This window comes from Elgaria multicarinata, chromosome 5 (assembly GCF_023053635.1).
Source record: "Elgaria multicarinata webbii isolate HBS135686 ecotype San Diego chromosome 5, rElgMul1.1.pri, whole genome shotgun sequence".
Taxonomy (NCBI): domain Eukaryota; kingdom Metazoa; phylum Chordata; class Lepidosauria; order Squamata; family Anguidae; genus Elgaria; species Elgaria multicarinata.
In genome coordinates, this window is record NC_086175.1 from 107,305,146 (window position 1) to 107,324,081 (window position 18,936).

Sequence of the window (18,936 nt, forward strand, 5' to 3'; positions counted from 1 at the left end):
ATTTTTTAATGTTTGTTCATTTAAGAAACTCCCTGTAAGTAAAAAAAGAAGTAAAATAAAGAAAGAAGCAGATATCAGGGAGAAAGGTTCTGGGCCAGCCTTCTCTCTGATGTGCTAATTTGTCTTAGAAATGATTCAGGGTAGGGCAACATTCAAACACGTGAACCCCCATGTGCAATCTAAAAAGTTACAGGCCATTCTACCACCTCATTTCTGTTTCATTTCACTGCATGTGAAGAGTACGCCTGACTGGAAGATTAGTGATAAGAGCAAGAGGTATGTGCTAATTATCAAAATATAGGTACCAACCCAGAAGAGGAAAGTACTCTTAACTGTGCAATATTGATCAGTTAGGAAAGCTATTTTAATAATTTACTGTTAGAGTTACGACTTTTTTTCTTTCTTTCCAACTAAAACACTTTTGCTACAGGAAAATGCTTTGAATAATACTTCAACTTAATTATATCATAATTATAACATAATTATAACATAATGTGTTACTAATGGAAGGACTAATCTTATTCATTATACTTTACCTGACATACATGAGCAAGGATCCAAAGAGCACTACTTGGTGTGTACAAGGCCTGCACACATGTAATGTTTATCATCTTTCCTCTCCCCAACCCAAAATACTATGCTATATTGGATAAAGCTTGTAAAGCTTTCCTCACATGTCAAGAATACTTTTGAGAACAGAATACAAGGCTGTTTTGGGGAGGACAGTCTTTTGAAGCCCCATGCATGGAGCGAAGCATGTATCTATGAATTTAGAAAAACATGGTATTCATTGCCTTTACATAAAGGGATTGGGGTAAATATGGAACATATAAAGGCACATAATTCATATCATTTGTAGTGGCATTTAGAGTCTACTATTCTCCATTAAAATGCATTCCATAGTGTTCGAATCATAGTTTTCTGAAAAATGGGATAGGAAGCATATTTTTTTGGTCACCATGGCTATTAGCTTTCTCAGTTTACTCTTATACTCTCACTAAATAAATGAATAAATATAATCAATATAATATTACCTATAGAAATTATTTCAAATGAATTAAATTCACATTTGAACATTTTTTAAAAACAACAACACCTGCACATTTTGTTCTAGGATAAGCTGTACTAAAAACAAAAAATTATTGTTCCTGACATGCAATTTACAATTTACCCACTAGATGGAAATATTGTACTTACAGTTGGGGATGTTGCTGCAGACAACAATGGTAGAATTCCTCCACAAGCAATGATAATATTGTCTACCATTTGGGAAATGAGGTGAATAGTATTGTGTACAAAAATAATATTTTCATTGCTATTGACAAAGTCCATCACAGACTTTGTGGAATGGCTACAAAAATAATGAAAAAGTATGTTAGGAAAACTGTATGTAGATTGTTGACACAAATATCAAAAACAACTGAAAGGTTTGTTAACAGCAAGTAATCAAATTGAAAACTATTAAGGCAGCCTTGCAAATAAGTTAACAGAAGCTTATATACTATAATGTTTACTAGTCTAACTACCCACACATATCAAACCAAGTGACACACCTTCTGCTGGAAAGGAAAAAAATCAACTCTCTTTCAGTTTGTAGAAACCTTCCTGCCTAGTGACTTGGAGCATCATCAAGTCACTAGGCAAGAAATCGTGTTTCTTTATCATCACTTCTCTGCCCACACGTTTGTCCCTCATTACTTCCTCTTCTGCATTGAGGGGAAAGAGGAAGTAAACAAAGACCACAGGCCCATTCAGGGGCCGATTTAGGGTTTTCCTGCACACAGCAGGAGATTGTGGCACATTCCATTTTTTGAAAAAAGGCAAGTTAAAAGGTGTCTATTTTGTGATGGAAAAATGAGTGAAAGGAGCAGGAGGTGGATGTTGTCGTCTAAAGGACACATGCACATCTTTAAGTGGGCAGTAGCAAGCATGCAATAAAACACTCGTCTGATGAACCTCTTGGAGATGCTTCTTGCTAGGGTGACCATATGGAAAGGAGGACAGGGCTCCTGTATCTTTAACTGTTGTACTGAAAAGGGAATTCAGCAGGTGTCATTTGTAGGCATGCAGCACCTGGTGAAATTCACAACAGTTAAAGCTGTAGCAGTATAGCTAGAGTGACCAGATATAAAAGAGGGCAGGGCTCCTGCAGCTTTACCTGTGGTGATGAAGAGGGTATTTCATCAGGAGCTGCATGCATACAAATGTCCTCCTATTGACTACCCTAACTTACCGAAGGATAGCCTACTGGCCTTCCACAATTTGTATAAGCCTTTCTTTTTAGGAAGGCATTTCAGCTATGAAACATGGTTTTTAACTCTCTTTAGTTTTCAAATATTTTTACTATTGTATTCCATTATTTTCTGCTGATTTTTGCAAGTTTTGTTATATTGTAAGGGTGGTTTTAACTACTACCATGTTGATTTAACTTGTTAGCTGTCTTGAGCTCTCAAGAGGAATGTTTTAAATAAATCCAATAAATACATGTTTGTTTATTTAATGGATTAACTGATTGATAACCACTGCAAAGGTAATTATCACTGTCTGTCCTGTCTGTATTTCAATTTTGCTAGGTGAAGATCACATTAAAAGAATGCTACTTCTTTGACCAATTTTATTGAGGACACCAGGTAAGTCTTAGGTGCCACCTAGTGGTTGAGGCAAAATCACTGCTCCAATTAAAGCTTTTAACTGTCCTTCCCACCTTTGTACCTCAGTTTCTGATGACAAGCTCAAGAAATACTAGGATCAGTGAGAACAGCGAAAATACAAACCAGAAAAACAGGACATCTCGCACTCTCGGCAGACAAGGCTCGGAAAGAAACAAAGTATGTCAACAATAGAAAAGCTAAGCCCTACTAGCAATGGAACCAATTACCTAGGGAGGTAGTGAGCTCTCCCACACTAGAGGCATTCAAGATGCAGCTGGACAGCCATCTCTCATATATGCTTTAAGGTGGATTCCTGCAGTGAGCAGGGGGTGGCCTTGATGGCCTTGTAGACCCCTTCCAACTCTACTATTATATGAAAACAGCTTTAAAGGAATTTAATATTAGGGTGTGGCCCTGAAGTACTGTTTTACATGCACAAAATCCCTTTTTCGGTAAGTGACCAACGGTCTTTTCTCTTGGGCATGTAAACAGTACATCAAGTGGGATATACCAAAGCTTGACCCATGTAGGGTAGGATCCAAAAGCTGCTTAATGTCTGGGAAGGACATGTTGCTGGAGATGCATAATGGGTGAAGAACCAGCTGACCGAGTAATTGGCTTCTGAGGCAAACAGGTCCACCTGGATCATCCCGAAATTGGAGACTACTGCTGCTTGAATTTTTGGAGATTTTCTCTGGAGAGAGAGCAATGATCCCTGCTTGTTTGTCTCTTTTGGCCCCCAGGTGGAGTATTCTGTGAGAGAGAAACAGATGAGTCTTTTGGTTACTGACAAGAAAACTGAAGTCCGTAAAGCATGCCAGGGTGACTTGCAGGTTGTCCATTGCCTGATGACAAGAGGTTGAATGGATGAGAAGTTCATCAAGGTAAGGATATATTGAGATCCCATGCATACAAAAGTATGCCACCAGGGTAACCATCTTGCTATGCAAAAGGCATGGCTCTGTATTGAAATTTGAACCTCTTGAAGGCAAAGCTGAGGTAGCGCCAGTGGCTGGGGAAGGTAAGAACATGGAGACAAGTTTCTCTTAGGACCACTGAAGTCATGAAGTCTCCTAGGTGATAAGATTCTTTGATGGACTGAAGAGTCTCCATCCGGAACCTGCAGTAACAGATGAAGTGGTTGAGGGACTTGAGGTTCAAGACAGCTCTCACGGACTCATCTTTCTTTGAAACCATAAAGAAACAAGAATACAGTCATAATCCCTTTTCTTCTAGAGGCACTGGTTCCACTGCCACAAAATCTAGTAGATGTTGGATAACCAATGTCAACATTTCCCTCTTGGCTGGATTTGCTGTGGCTGGTGATGGAAAAAACAATGGGGAGGTTGAGATTTAGCTCCAGAAACAGACCCAAGTAAACAGTCCCTAAGGATCTGAGGTGATGGCTACCATCTGTCAGCTTACCTGGCAAGATGATCTCCCACCAGCTGAAGGTTGACATCAGAATTGGTATTTGTATCCCCTAGACTGGCTGGATGAGACATATATAGCAAAGAAGTTCTGTTAGCCTTTATTTCATCCTCATGAATGAACCCAGGTAGGATGGGTGGACCAAACATCTCTCCCTTGGCCAGAGGGTTTGGAGAAACGAAATGGCAGGTTGGTTTGGTAGGGGTGAAAAGGACTCCTGAAGAAACACCTTTCTTCCCTCTGTTTTGCTTTGGGCATAACTTTTTCTTATCTTTCAATTTGACTACGACATCCTTTAAGGCTTCCTCCCCGGAGAGCTTGCCCCCTGTTATCAGGTTGGATTTAGAAGAATGATCAGCATCCCAATGGTGCAACCAAGGAGTCTCCTGGCAAACACATCAGCTGCTAGGGATCTAGCAGAAAACTGAGCCCCATCCAAAGAGAAGTCAACTTTGAAGGCTATCCCACTAGAAACCCTGAGAAGGGTCTTACATAATCTGGCTGGATCTTGGGGTGTTCCTTCCAACACATATTCCAACCACAGGAGGGAACCTCTGGCAAAAACTGATGCTGAAACTGGTGGCTGCTTCATGGGCTCTCTTCAAACCAGTATCCAGTTTGCATTCAACTGTTTCCTTCAGCTGTGCATCTGTATGTTTCAGGTGAAGAGCTTCATTCATGAGAGCCACCATGGGTGAGTCAATAAGCAATACTTTAATCTGATCCATAATGGGCTGCTCTAAAAGCATAATGTTTGTTAGCAATACTGGTGGATTCCTTGTGCTGTAAAAGAGAAGCCAACTCATCCTTAATTAGTTTTGGGATAAGAGCAGGCAACTTCACTACTTTGGTGTTGGGCTGAGGATCAGGACAGACAGCTGCCATCAGATAGAAGTAGAAGGGTTAGGAGCTTCCTTTGAAGGGTTCAGAGCTAAGGCTGCCATAGATTAAGATAGCAGGTGAAGATAATGGGAGTCCTGAAAGAGGTGGTAGGAATCAGGTTCCCCTAGGTCAAACTCACCACTCCACTCATCTTCTTCTAAGACAATGAAGTCCGCATCATATTCCTCTGTGTTAGGAGAGTCCAGATCTGGGTTGGATTAATGTTTTCTAGGCAGATAATGAGGATCTGGAGAGAGATGAATCCTGTTCTGAGCGGGAACTAAAGGAGTCTGTACAGGCTGCTATGATGAGGAGTGATAGCCAGAGGCCTACGTAGTATTTCTAGATGGAGTAGGCATAGAAAGGGTTAAGGGCTGAAAATGAACTGAGGCATTCTTAGCAAGTTCAGTTAATAAAGCCTTCTGCAAGGGCTGCAGCAGAAAAGGTGGAATTTCCAGAGAAACTGAATCCTGAAGATGACTGCATGGTTGTTGGGGATTGACAGGATTTTGGTGGGGAAAAAGCAGTGTGCCTGGAGGAAGATGCCCCTATTCCCAATGGGTGGTCTGTGAAACCCTGGAACTCCTCATGGAAAGACTGTGCTGAAAACAGACTCCTCAAATTCCCAGCCATGTCTGCTCTTTTCTCATCAGAGAGTTCTTCATCTGCCCTAAGGTTCCTTCTGGCTAGCTGCCTGGGAGATTTGATTTGATTTGATTTATTACATTTATATACCGCCCCATAGTCAATGACAAAGCAAATGCTGGGCTCCTGTTTAAACCCAGATTTCCCCCCTCCTCCTCCCAAGCTGCCTACATCCAGGCCAGCCAGGGCTGTGTCGTTTTTCTGCTGAGGAAAACTCTCCCAGCAGGAGAGTTGGGAAAAGGGAGCTCCAGATGCTATGGAAAGGCTTGCATTTTCATAAGATGGAACAGCTGCTTCAGAGAGTATGGAAGGAGGGACAGTAATGGCCGCCATTATTGGCTTTCCTTCACTCACAGAGTTCACAGTGGAGGCGGCTTGTGAAGAGCCAGAGGAGACTGCCGGGCAAAGCTTATGAGAAGACTTGAGAGTGGACACAGACTTTTCTTTTGCTTTCCCCATAGCAAGTGGCAGAGCTGAAGGCACAAGGGGGAAAAGGCTGGACAAAATGGAGCAGGGGGAGGAGAGATGAAAACAAATGCAGATATTTTTCTGGCCTAAAATCAGCTAACTGGGATCTGAACCCAGGTCTTCACCCTCGCAGTTCAATGCTCTAACCACTACACTGCACTGGTTCCGAATGAGGGCTGAGAAGCTGCAGTAACACCATGGTGGGAGCTGAGGTGACACGGACAAGCGGGAAAAGGCCTTTTTTCCCTTCCCCCCACCCTGAAAAAGGAATTGGGAGAAGAGAACAGATAATAATACATGAATGAGCATAAGCGAGGGAGAAAATAGAAAAAAAAACCAAGCCTGAGTCAGAAGAACGCAGAGAGGCGGAAACACGCCCACTTCAGTGAGGCAAAATTGCAAAACTGTGGTACAAAGGCGGGGAGGCCAGTTAAAGACTTTAATTGGAGCAGCAATTTTGCCTCGACCACTAGGTGGCGCCTAAGACCCACCTGAAGTGCTGTTTACATGCACAAGAGAACTCTCCACTCCCTGACCACTTCAAAAATAATAATAGAAAACTTGTAATATGTTAGGGTAGTCTTCTTTCTCTCCCTCCTTTCTACCCTCTAGCCTTGCTCCTCCTCTCTCATCTACTATTTTGCTTTGCTCTTTCCTCCTCCCTTCCAGCCGTTAGCCTTTCTATTTCCCCCCCACCTATTTGCTATTTACCCTCACCTCTTTAGCACACTGTTTCTCCCCCCTCTTAGCCTCTAGCCTTGCTCTATCTCCCCTCTACCCCTTCGCTTTGCTATTTCCCCCTCTCTCCCAGCCTCTAGTCTTACTATTTCTACTCCCCACCCCCAACACACACACCCTTAGGTCACATTTGAATACCCAGACCCCATGACAGCGATGATGTGAGTAGACACATCCTCCACCATTTTGAGGTGGTGCCCACAGCAGTTTCTCAAATTCTCAGGTGTACCCATGGGTCTAAAAGTTTGGGGACCCCTGTTTAAATGTACTAGCAAAAGCATGTTAAAAAAGAATCTGTAGCCTTTTACCTTCTCCAAACGTGCACATCAGTTTCTAAAGCAAAGAGTAGATCAGTCAGTAGCCTTTGGTGCATTGGGGACCATTTAAACTCTGGGATACGAAACATTGTTGTTCGTGGACCTGGACTGAACTGGCGCCTCTGTTCTTCTGTCATTGGCATTCCTCGAAATCCCAAGTCAACACGCAAGTCTCTATCCTGTTGCGTAATAGACCGACCTTGTACAGCCTAAATAAGTAGTAAATAATATTTGTATTTCTTTAATACATGCAATGCAAAATCTGGCACACGACTAGTGATGTAAAATTTCTAGAAATTTTGAAGTCAAGGGGGGGGAAACAGGAGCTTCCCCCCCCCCCGGAAAATAGCTAAAATTTAGAGGGGGAAAAGGGGGGAAGCAATACATATTTTTATTAGAAGTCTTTACAGATCTAAAGTCTCTCTCGTTCTTTTAGGACGGTGCTCCCCAAATATTTTGTACTTCAGCTCCTATCAGCCTCAAGTAGAATGGCCACTGATCAGGAATACTGGGCACTGTAGTCCAAAAAATCTGTAGGGCACCAGGCTGAGGAAGGAAACTTTAGGAACATAAAGCAGTCTTTATGCTCCTAAAGTTAAATTATTGGTTTGCTCATAAAATTATCACTGTATTTGAAAACTTTACAAAGAGAACTCGGTTAGTAAATCTGTAATTACTATCTGATTAAACTATACTTTAAAAACTTAATGTACCACACATGACTAATTTTGTGAGAGGGAACTTCAGCAAGTAGTCCCTGAAACATCTGAAGCATCTGAAGCATCCTAGAAAGCAAAAGAAGCAGGAAGACCTGGAGGCAGAGGAAGGGAAGTCCAGAAACACAGGACTCTGTAGAACCAAACCCTTACTGTCAAGAATGTACTTTTTCTTTGATATTATAATATGGTGACTCTATTCCAAAAATATTTATCTGTAAAAGATACATTGAATCAATAATTTTAATAAGAAATAGAAGAAATAACTATGTTGAGAATCTTATATAGATAAAATGTATTTCCCCCCATGGTTTCATTATTTCCAGAAATTTTACATCTCTAATCTTTCTATAAAAGTCTTTTCATAGTATTTAGAATCATTTATGTAGGGAGAAATAAAGGCTTGGTAACAATATATAAACACCTTGGTTTAAATTCTAAAAGAAAATATTTCATAATCCAAAACTGTTCAATTTTTTTGTTAAAAAACAAAAATGTCCATCCTTTGGGGAAAAACTCTACACATGACACAATTCAAGAGAATGGGAGCATATACATTCAATGAAACACTTAAGTGAGGATTTTGCCATTTAAATAAAATAAATTAAACAGTGAAATTAGGAACTCCCCAGGCACTTAAAAATACACATATTATTATTATTATTATTTATTTATATAGCACCATCAATGTACATGGTGCTGTACAGATTACACAGTAAATAGCAAGACCCTGCCGCATAGGCTTACGGAAGTAAACCCTGAGGTAAAAGTTGTTAAGAAAATGTATAATTATGATTGTTCTGTTGTGACATCATTTAGTATGTAAATGATTCAAATGTGAGGTAAAAAGACTGGTTGTTACCTATATTCTTGGGTTATAGGTACAATGTATGTGTAATCTTCAGCTGGAACTGTGCCAAGAACCAGCTGGGCTGACACAGTTGCTGAGTAGAAGGAAGTAGCAATTGTCATAAGGGTTTGCAGTTACAGGCTAAGAAATGAGGCCTGCTCTTGTGTCATTTTGAGGTACCCTCTGTGGACTATGTACTCTGCATTTTTCTCTGAAGGCAATAAGGCCCTGGGATTTAGGTTAAATGTTCTCTGCAAAATTTAAAGGAACAGCCCTAAAATCAAATTTTGTATGCAGTAGGTATAAGAGTTTAAGGCAATAATTTCCACACTTTTTGCCTAATTTGGGCCCCAGAGGTTCAAATACATCAGCAATGTATAGAAACAATGTGTGAGAGCTTCATGGAAAAGATGCAGACTAGATGGCCTAAAATGTGCCTAATATAAATGGAATAAATCTTATTAAGATTTCAAATAAGGAAAAAATAGCTCCTAGAACCCCGTCTTTCAATAGCATATTATAAACCATTTTTTCTCCATTTAGCCTCCTATCAGAAACTATGCAGGAATCAGAAAATGCGCTATCGGATTATGATTGCTAGCGCAAACCATCACCTGCCCCCTGCTTTTCTACCAGTGGCAACATTGTCAGTACCTTACTGTGTTACATGTGCTCCATTTTCACTTCATGCTAAACAGTTCGCAGTTTAGCTTGTTTTAGTAAATATTTTCTAAATGAAAACCAGTTATAATTTCTCTACTTCAGAATCACAAGATAATATTTAAAGTCATTTTCATCACATTTATCTTCAATTTCAATTGCAGGATTACAAATCGTTTTCTTGTTCTTCTTGTTTCAGAAGTGTGAAACAATCAGGTAGCCTAGAGGTACGGCAGGAACATGTCATGATTTCGAAAATTTCTTATGCTTGCAGCTAAAGTGCACTGCTTGCAATATGAGAGGGCTCTGCAAAAAGCCCAAAACAAACAAAAGCTTTCGAGGCCACCTCATTGCTTCGGACAGTGGGTCACCTCAGCTTCAAGGATCAGACTGGCATCATGGTTTGACTCAGAACTGAGGTAGATCATCATCACACCAGGTTTTCCATGGCTGCAGATTACTCCTCCAGTGGTGGTGGTGGGGAACCACCTATAATATTTTTTTATTGTTTGGCATATTTGCATGAAACCTGTAGACATAGTAGCCCTTCTGAGGGGATGAAGCTTTCCAAGAATCATACAATTAGATACAGAGGTTCTTGTGCTAGGTCGTCTCCAAATTATAGGGGGGTGTTGTTAAAAGGGAGAACCCACTTATTAACATTTGCTAGAATAGTATGAAACTAAAAAACATAATATCTCCTCCTGAGGTGAAGGATTTTGCAAAACAGGGATAGGAGTTAGGAGGTATGAAAAATATTTCATCTGGTGCAGGGCTTCCTGTCTTCCAGTGAAGGCAAGTACCTTGTCTTCTAAACTTAAGCAGTGGGTTGGGTCCTACCACCAGGTCACAGCCTGACCTAAGGTGGGTTGCAATAGTAAATTCCTCAAAGATAAGGCTATCAGCTACCTCTAGTATCAGAGGCAGTATGCCTACATACACCATTTGCTGGTGAACATGAGCAGAGGTGCTGTTGGACTCACATGTCCTTGCTTGTGGGTTCCCGTGGACAGCTGGCCACTGTGTGAACAGAATTCTGGACTAGATGGAACACCATGAGGGTTATTATTACCATCATCATATAATATATGGTTAAAAAAAAAGAGTGTCCCCAAATGCACCTTTGTGTTAAAGGTGGTTCTTGGATTTCAAAAAGACTACTGTTGTAAATACCAACCATAGCCAACAGGTGGAGCATTTATTATGTGAAACAGAGAACAATGCATTATAGCAGCTTAATAGTTTGTCCTTTTGTCACACTGGCATCTTTGTGGGTTGGCTATATAGATAACACATAAAATGTAAAGCAAAAGACAGGTTGATTCCTGCAGCATGAAGTCTTTCTCAAGATCAGTGAAAGCATCAAGAAACTCTTCATTCTCACATGCCGCAGCAGTTGCCATAGAAGGTACTTTTTTCAATCATACCTGTAAATGTGTGGAATCCATTAAGAGAAGTGCAAACGCTCTAGAGCAGGAGTGCTGAGGCCCATTTTCAGCCTGAGGGAACCATTCACTTCTGTGTAACCGTCTGTGGGCCTCCTGCCAGATGTAGGCATGACCAAAGTCAACAGTGGCCATGGTCAAAACCAAAAGTAGGTGGATCCAAAGCAACATTCTCTCTTTCTCTCTCCTTCTTCCCTCCCTCCCCTTCTATCGACTTCCCCTCCCTGTGCATAACATGAATAGAATAAGTGGGGAAGGGGCTGTCTTAGTGCACAGAGAAAGATGCAAGCAATCTGGCAATGCATGAAGAAACCACTATCTTCTTCCACTGTCAGTTCGCTGCAGAAAAAAAGACAGTTGACTGGCTGGAGAAGTGGCAGGCTGGATAGGGAGGCTGAGCAGGCCACGTGCAGCCCATAGGCAAGAGATGTCCCACCCCTGATCAAGAGCTACAGTTGATTTGCATTTTACATTATGGCTTTGTTAAAACCCCATGGAAAAAAATAATATAAATTGAATGGTAATTGTGACATGAAACTACTGCTCCTATATGTTCTACCAACATGATTTGCCCATCAACCAGCATTCCAAGCAAGTAAGTGTTTTCTATGGCAGGCAAGATTGTCACATGCCACTACACCTTTTTGGAAGCTGAGACAATGGAGTAACTGGTGTCGCATAAAGTCAACCTTTTGCTGCTAGGGTTGCCCATCCTGATGATCCAAATGAATATGTGCCACCCTCCCACTGCTGGTGCACCAAGCCACTTCATCTCCCTCCTATTGTTTTGTTTTTATTTTCAGTTGAAATCTGTGTTTCTGCAGCAGAGCATCTAAACTCTTACCATTGTAATACTTTGCTGCTTCAGGACAGTGCATCAGTGCTGATCAGATGAAAGTGTTTCAGTTAGTTTGTTGCTCCTGCCTCATGTCAGGGTAGTGTAACAGGACTTGGTGACTGACACATTGGACATGCCAAGTCACAGGCCTAACATAGGGTGACCATATGAAAAGGAGGACAGGGCTCCTGTATCTTTAACAGTTGTATTGAAAAGGGTATTTCAGCAGGTGTCATTTGTATATATGGAAAACCTGGTGAAATTCCCTCTTCGTGACAACAGTTAAAGCTGCAGGTAACCTGCCCTCTTTTAAATCTGGTCACTCTAATATAGCTCCTGCAGTTTTAACTGTCGTGACGAAGAGAAAATTTCACCAGGTTCTCCATATATACCAATGACACCTGCTGAAATTCCCTTTTCTATGCAACTGTTAAAGATACAGGAGCCCTGTCCTCCTTTTCATATGGTTACCCTACCTAACACCTGTGAGTAACATCTGTTACTCACACTCAATGCTGACTCATTCTGCTTGCTGCTCAGCTTAGCACAAAAAACTCTGAACCTAATTGTCTTAAATTTAGCAAGCTTCATTCCCTTATAACAGGCTACCATGCCTGCATATATCTTGCAATTATGCCAAAATAATTAAATAGCTATGTGCCATTATAGCAACTGCTGGGAAAATTGTGGGAAAATTTACACTAACATTCAGGGGCTTATTGCCTTCAAACAAAATGCAGAGTATGTACTCCTCAGGGGGTTGCCACTGAATTCATTATCTAAGCACCTTTTTTCCAGTTTGTCTCATGGCCTATTACAGGCTTCCCCAACCTGGTGACCTGCAGATGTGACTGAGTACAATTCCAAGCGTTTCCAAGGCCAGCACCTATTACGTCATTGTAACATTAGAAGTCCTCTGCTTTTTTACTATACTGGGGGGGAAATAGGGGGGGAAAGGTCAGGCACTAATAGGCTCAAGAGTGCATATTCTATCTACACTCACTGGTCCTTATTTATAAGCCAATGGACTATCAGTATGTTGAAGAATATTTTTTGACTGGCTGGAAGGAAAGAAGCTCAAGAACAGGTCTGTTGAGGTCAGTTAAAGACCAAATAAGAAGTCAGATAAAAGCTGGAAGAATCTAGAGCTGCAAAAGGTCCTTGATGGCAGGCCTTTTCTATAGCGGCACCCACCATCTGGAAAACACTCCCTTGTGTGGTCAGGAGGCGGAAAATGAAATAACTTTTAAACACCTCCTAAAAACATATCATTTTAAACAAGCCTTCCCTGGACTGTAATTTATTCTGGTTTTATGTGATTTTAAAGATTTAATCTGGATTTTATGGTTTTAGTTGTTAACTGTCCAGAGAACTTAGGCTGTTGGGTAGTATAAATATGTAATAAATAAATAATAAAAGGTCAGGAGGGATAACAGAGTGGCAGCAAATGGCTGTCCAGGGGAAGAGAATGCAGCAGACAGACAATAGAGGATTGAAATCTGAGAGGATCTGTAAGGAGAGGAAGTTTTTCATAGTGTTTTTTTTATAAGAGAGCTGAAGACAGATTTCAGCTGTAAGTAGTTGAGCTGAAGAAGCTGTGAAATGTCAGGCAATAGCAATTTAAAAACCATTTTTGTGCTGAATCCTTAGCAGAGAGACTTTGACCAATAAGATGACTTCAGACATAAGCCTCTAAACTGTGAGTACTAACTGGGGGGAAATTAGGATTAAGACAATTGGCTAACAGTATTGATCAGGAAAGTAAACTAGTTTAGGTGATAGATGCTTTGTTACAGATATAACAACATTTAAGCAAGCACTGAATAAAACCTAATTTTAATATGCTAATTTACAACCTTGCTAAATTATTATTACATTGTAAGTAAGTTTGAAATAAATATTGTTATATTTGGGTCAACTTCAAAATAGATCTCACATCTGGCACTCGCCAGGTGTTTTGGACTATAGCTCCCATAATCACTTACCATTGGCCATGGTGGTTCAGGCTGATGAGAGTTGCAGTCTAAAACATCTAGAGGGCACCAGATTGTCTACCCGACCTTAGTCTACCAGTCTCATGACTGCAGCCCAATTCAACTACTGTATTCTAAGAGGAATAAGGGATTGTATCAGAAGTAATCAGTAGCAGCGTACAAAAAGGGATAAATTAAGTGGATTGGTGTCTATATGGCAGTATTTTCCACAGGGAGTGGAGTGATCTTTTGCATTTGGTAGTTATTGTAGTGGGATCATAAATTGATCTGTCACAAAACACTAAGTTTCTAAAATGTCATTTTGTTAATAATGTCATTTTGTCATCTAACCTTACTTATCCTTTAAAGAGGGAAACGATTATTCTATCTGGCAAGAGTGGGTTTTATCATGTGAACTTACTCACAAACCTTACCAAATCTGATTATGTACTCTGAAGGTGGCCTCTCAAAGATTTAATATTAAGGCCAAATTACATATTGTATAGGAGATCTATGATCAGATTTCCAAATATTTTAATTTGTACTTAAAAGCAGCCACAAAGACTGTTGAATTTGTTTGGAGCAGTGATACTGGGGAAGATGTGTTTGTTTCTTCCACACCATGCTGACATAAATCATCCTCAAGGTGCCATTTGTCCTGCTGTAAACAAATATCAATAAACTATATGGTTTCCCCAACCATGCTAAACAGGCTGGGAAGTCAATTGACATAATGAAAATGAAAAGGGTTTTTTTTCCCCCTGTGCTGCTGCCCGTGAACACATTTGGAGCTTCTCATGTCTGCTTTCACGTAAAAATAAAAACCTTGCAAAATCTTGTTACCGATTTCCCCATTAACATATATGTTCAGCCTTTAGTGGTCAATCTCTCAATTCTGATTTGGGTAGCTTAAAAATGTGCTCTGAATGGGCAAGAATCCATACACCGTTAACAGTATATTCAGAAGTAAACCCATTGAATTAAATGGGACACACTCTCTACAAAGTTCATTATATATTGTAAATGATATCAGTCTTAATGTTTTGCTCCATAATCTTGTCCCAAACAAGGAATAGTTGCTAAACAAGCTTCATCTATGTGAAGTGTAACCTGTAGCAGGAACATCTCAGGTAGGCAATTCTGTACATTATTACAGAAATACACGAAGTGCAACTGCTTGAGTACAAAAATAAGAAGGGGCATATAGCACACCTACTGTAAAAAACCAGCATGGACCACATATCCTATTTTTTCTTGTTTCTTGCAACATTTTAACATGGACTAGTTCACATATTGCACCACATGAACAACCCCAGTTGTCTCTAGGTGTGCATTCATGTAGTCAAATGTAAATTGAGAATCAGAGATATGACTTGCAGCCATTTCTTTGAAAGCAGTAGTTGTAACAACTAGTACTGCAAACAAGGGCAAGACAGCTGGCACTCATTTTCCATGTTTCAAGGCAATGGACTAGGTTTCATTCACAGAAAATGGATTTTTGTACTACAGTAATTACTCTGCTTTTGAACTAACCCTTAAACAACAAGCAGATAAAAATAGGCCAACTCTATCTGCCTAAAGGAAGAGTACCAGGACTTTGTCTCTGGTCACTGCAATATTGACCAGAGAAAGTGCACAATGCAATCAAGAAATGCACATTCCCCAAGGTCTTCTGCGAACTGTGAATATTGCCTGGAAAATCTTCAAAATGTAGTTATGATGGGTACATTCTGCAAGGCCTGCTAGAAATTTTTAGTGGAGAATGTGCAGTGCCATTTCTGAAAAGTGATAGTCAGACAACTTCTGCTCACCCCCATGGCATTTACATTATGAGTGCTTGCATGGTTCTTTCCCCCATCCACTCCGGAATGAGGTCATCTGTGGATTGGAAGTGAGATATCACAAGTATCCCTGTAAAACCACTCTATTTTTCTTTTACATCTAACTTATCCTTTGGAAGTATTGAATCAACGTCTGGAAACATTAATGGTTTGGTTGAGAACCAGTAAAGCTAAGCTTAATCCTGAAAAAGGAGGAGATTCTGTGGGTCCGCAACAGGGTCGACTGGGCAGAGTTGAGAGCAGGTAAGAGGTGGTCTGCCACGTTAGCCATTCACCAGACTTCTCCAAAAAGACCCTTCCTGAGCCAAAGTAGCTCTTGGAATGTGAGAAAACTCTCCCTTTTAGTTGAAAGGGCAACTGCTTAGCTTAGTTAGCTTAATTATGCTTAGAGGAAAGCTCTTAGCATTCTCACTCACTTCAGGTGTGAAGAGACGTTTATTTGCTGAATAAAGCTTTGTGGATTACGCAGCAGACCTCTTTATTGTTTCACATCACAATGGGAGGGCTTGGAATCATAACAGATATGCTCTTAAACCCACCTTTGTCAACAGAGGCCCAAGTGGCTTCAGTTGCAATTAGTGTCTTTTACGAGTTTATGCGAGCACATTAGCTGTGTCCTCTCCTGGATAGTTCTCCATGTACTGGTACTATCCAGAACAGACAAATGTGATGTGTATATGGGGCTGCCTCAGAAGGCTGTTGAAATGGACTAAAGACTGTTCAGAAACTGATATGAGTGCAAAATACAGCAGCTAGGCTATTAACTGAAATCAAACATTTGGAACATGTTTTTCCAGTACTTTCTTGTGTCCAGGCACAACAACAATGTCCAAACATAATTCAAAGTGCTGGTTATCACCTTCCATGTCTTTTAAATTAGGTTTGGGCACTGCTTAATTTAAGGGAGGGGGCACACCCCTTTCTGCTGGGGTCTCTTCACCATGTCTTTCGGTGCGTGACTGATGAGGGCTATGTGCTTGACTGACGAGGGCAGTCTGGTTCCCAGTTCTCCATTAGTTTGTAAATGACACACAGGATATCCCGGGAACAGGCAGGAACGACCTCAAGACGGCCCTGGGATAAACCTTAGGTCTAGCTAAGGCCATAGGCTATCTGTCCAGATTCACCCATGTTATGTCCCATGCAGGATCGCTCTCTAGTGATTTGGCTGCCTGGCTTCCTGAAACACTCTCTCCATACACATGGTTTGGTGAGATATTGCTTCCTGTCAATCAGAATCTGATGCCACACACCTAGGATCCCAGATGTGAATCTGCGTGCACTACTTGTGGAAACTTCCCAGCCAAGTAGAACAGCTTCCCTAACTGCTGCAAAAACCTTTCCTATATCTGTGGCAATGTTAGAATCCAGAAGAACCGAGGTAAGCATATTCTTGAACCTCCGCTGGGGAATGAGCAGAAGAAAGTTGACAGGGTGGCGGTGGGGAGTGATCCACTTGGCCAACTGGCCATCAGAAACCACAGAAGCCATACCCCCGTGTCATTATAACACCCAATAAAATGATTCAAAGAGGCTACAAAGAAGGCATTATCGGCTCACATTGGATGGAGCTTGTGAATTTCATTGTGTCCCCTTGCCTCCCCACCTCCATAACTGGATTTGGGTAGTTGGAGAAGGAGCATTGCACATTGGGTGGTAGAAAATGAGCCCTCTCCAACTATGGAAATTGTTATCCTTTCTTACTAAATAAAGGGTTAAAAAAATCATAAATGGGTCATCTAATTAGTTGCCAAATTCCACAGAAGAACTCTCTTAAGAAAAAAAAAGCATGTTTTATGATAAATACCAAGAATGAGCACAGCAAGACAGCTTTTCCATATTTTATCAAGAAAGAAAATTGGATATAGTCGTACCTTTCCTAACTTTTGTGTATGAATTTACAAACAAATTCTGTGGGGTTACATTACCAATTACATTTGAGACTCAAGAAGCTATCTCAAGTCAGGAAAAGGCTTTGCTTTAATTGCTGTATTCTAGGCCGTTTCTACACCTGCCTTTTTTCCAGGGATCGTCCCAGGATCATCCCTGTGCGTGCAAATGACACACAGGGGATCCCAGGAGCAGGGAGGGATGATCCCTCCATTTTCCTGGGATAATCCTTAGGTGTAAAAAAGGGCCCAAGGGTTTTTACAGATATCATTTTCCTGTTTGTACTTCTTTACCTGCTAGGAATAGCAGCCAAGCAATTTATGCAGAGTACGACATCCCCCCAAATCATTTGACAAAAGCTGCCTAGATAAGTTTTCCTTAAAATACAGACACACATTTTAGATACTATTCAATCAATAATTTTATAATACAGTTAACATTGGTACAACTAAAATGTGTAAAAAGAAACTTACTTGAGTTGTAGTGGTAGTTTGGATTTTTCTTATTTCCTTCCCTACTTCTTTCCCATCATCAGACCTTTCTGTATCTGATATGATACTCCCTGCATCTACATTTGGTACAGTTTTACCACCAGAAGACTCAGTCTCAAGGGTTGTAGCAGCCATTTCAGCATATTCTAACCCTTTGGATGATGAAGCCAGCTCTCTCTCAGAAAGGGTGCCCATTGCATCCACAGAGGTATGAATCTTGAATTCCTTATCTTCTATTATGCTTGAACTACATGCTATGTCAGCACTACCAGTCATGTGAGCAAGGAGTCCAAGGTCATCATTCACACCAAGGTGCATTTGAGTCTCTTGTATATTTGCAATTGTGATGTGATTGCTGGATAGTTCAGGGAGAAGTTTCTCATCTTGGTTGGGTATTTTATCAAAAAGAAATGAGGTATTGTTAGAAGGTTCATCTTTCTCATCAGCCAGTGTTATCAAGGGACCATTGTCCTTCTCTTCACTTTTCTTAATTATGCCAACACTCCCATGGACATTATTCTGAAGTTTTTCAACGGCAGCACTATATACATTGTCCAATAAAGATTCTACTTCCACAAGGGCACCATTTTCTCTGGTTACCAAAGTTTCAGGCGATAGATCCATATCATCCAGCTTTACTTCTGTGGCTTCTACTTTTTCTGCTTTTATATCAACTAACAGATCGTGAACTTCTACATGCACACCACCCCCTGGTCTATCTGAACTTCCAAGAACATCATCAGATACCTTTGTTGCAATGAGTAAATCCCTGGTATCTGTACTGACAGGGTAATCAGTTTCACTTTCTGGGCTTTGGCTTTGTGAAAGATCTTCTATTTCACGAATCTCCATTGCACCTTTTGCTCCAGTTGTCTGAGCTGAAAGGCCTGAGATAGTGCTCACATTCCCCTTTTTCCCCTTCTTTATATTCTCTTCTTCTTGTCTTTGATACTCCTCATACATCTTTGCTAGGTACTCCTTGTGAGCTTCATAGGTGACCTTAATACAAGCAAATTATAATTTCATGAGAAAAGTCAATACCAATAGTTTTAACTGGTATTAAAGATATAGCTGATGAAAGCGCAACACTGAAAGCAATC

At 40.7% G+C, this 18,936-nt stretch overlaps 1 protein-coding gene across 1 annotated transcript in view; it reads right to left on the minus strand.

Annotated features, from left to right (window-relative positions):
* The window catches only part of NBEA (neurobeachin), a 459,425-nt gene that overhangs the window by 331,645 nt on the left and 108,844 nt on the right, over positions 1-18,936 (minus strand). The window contains exons 22-24 of the mRNA XM_063126967.1: positions 17,819-18,835; positions 7,124-7,341; positions 1,198-1,351 (exon numbers count right to left, since the gene is read on the minus strand). Coding sequence (XP_062983037.1) covers positions 1,198-1,351; positions 7,124-7,341; positions 17,819-18,835 — 1,389 coding nt within the window. The remainder of the gene's footprint in view (positions 1-1,197; positions 1,352-7,123; positions 7,342-17,818; positions 18,836-18,936) is intronic.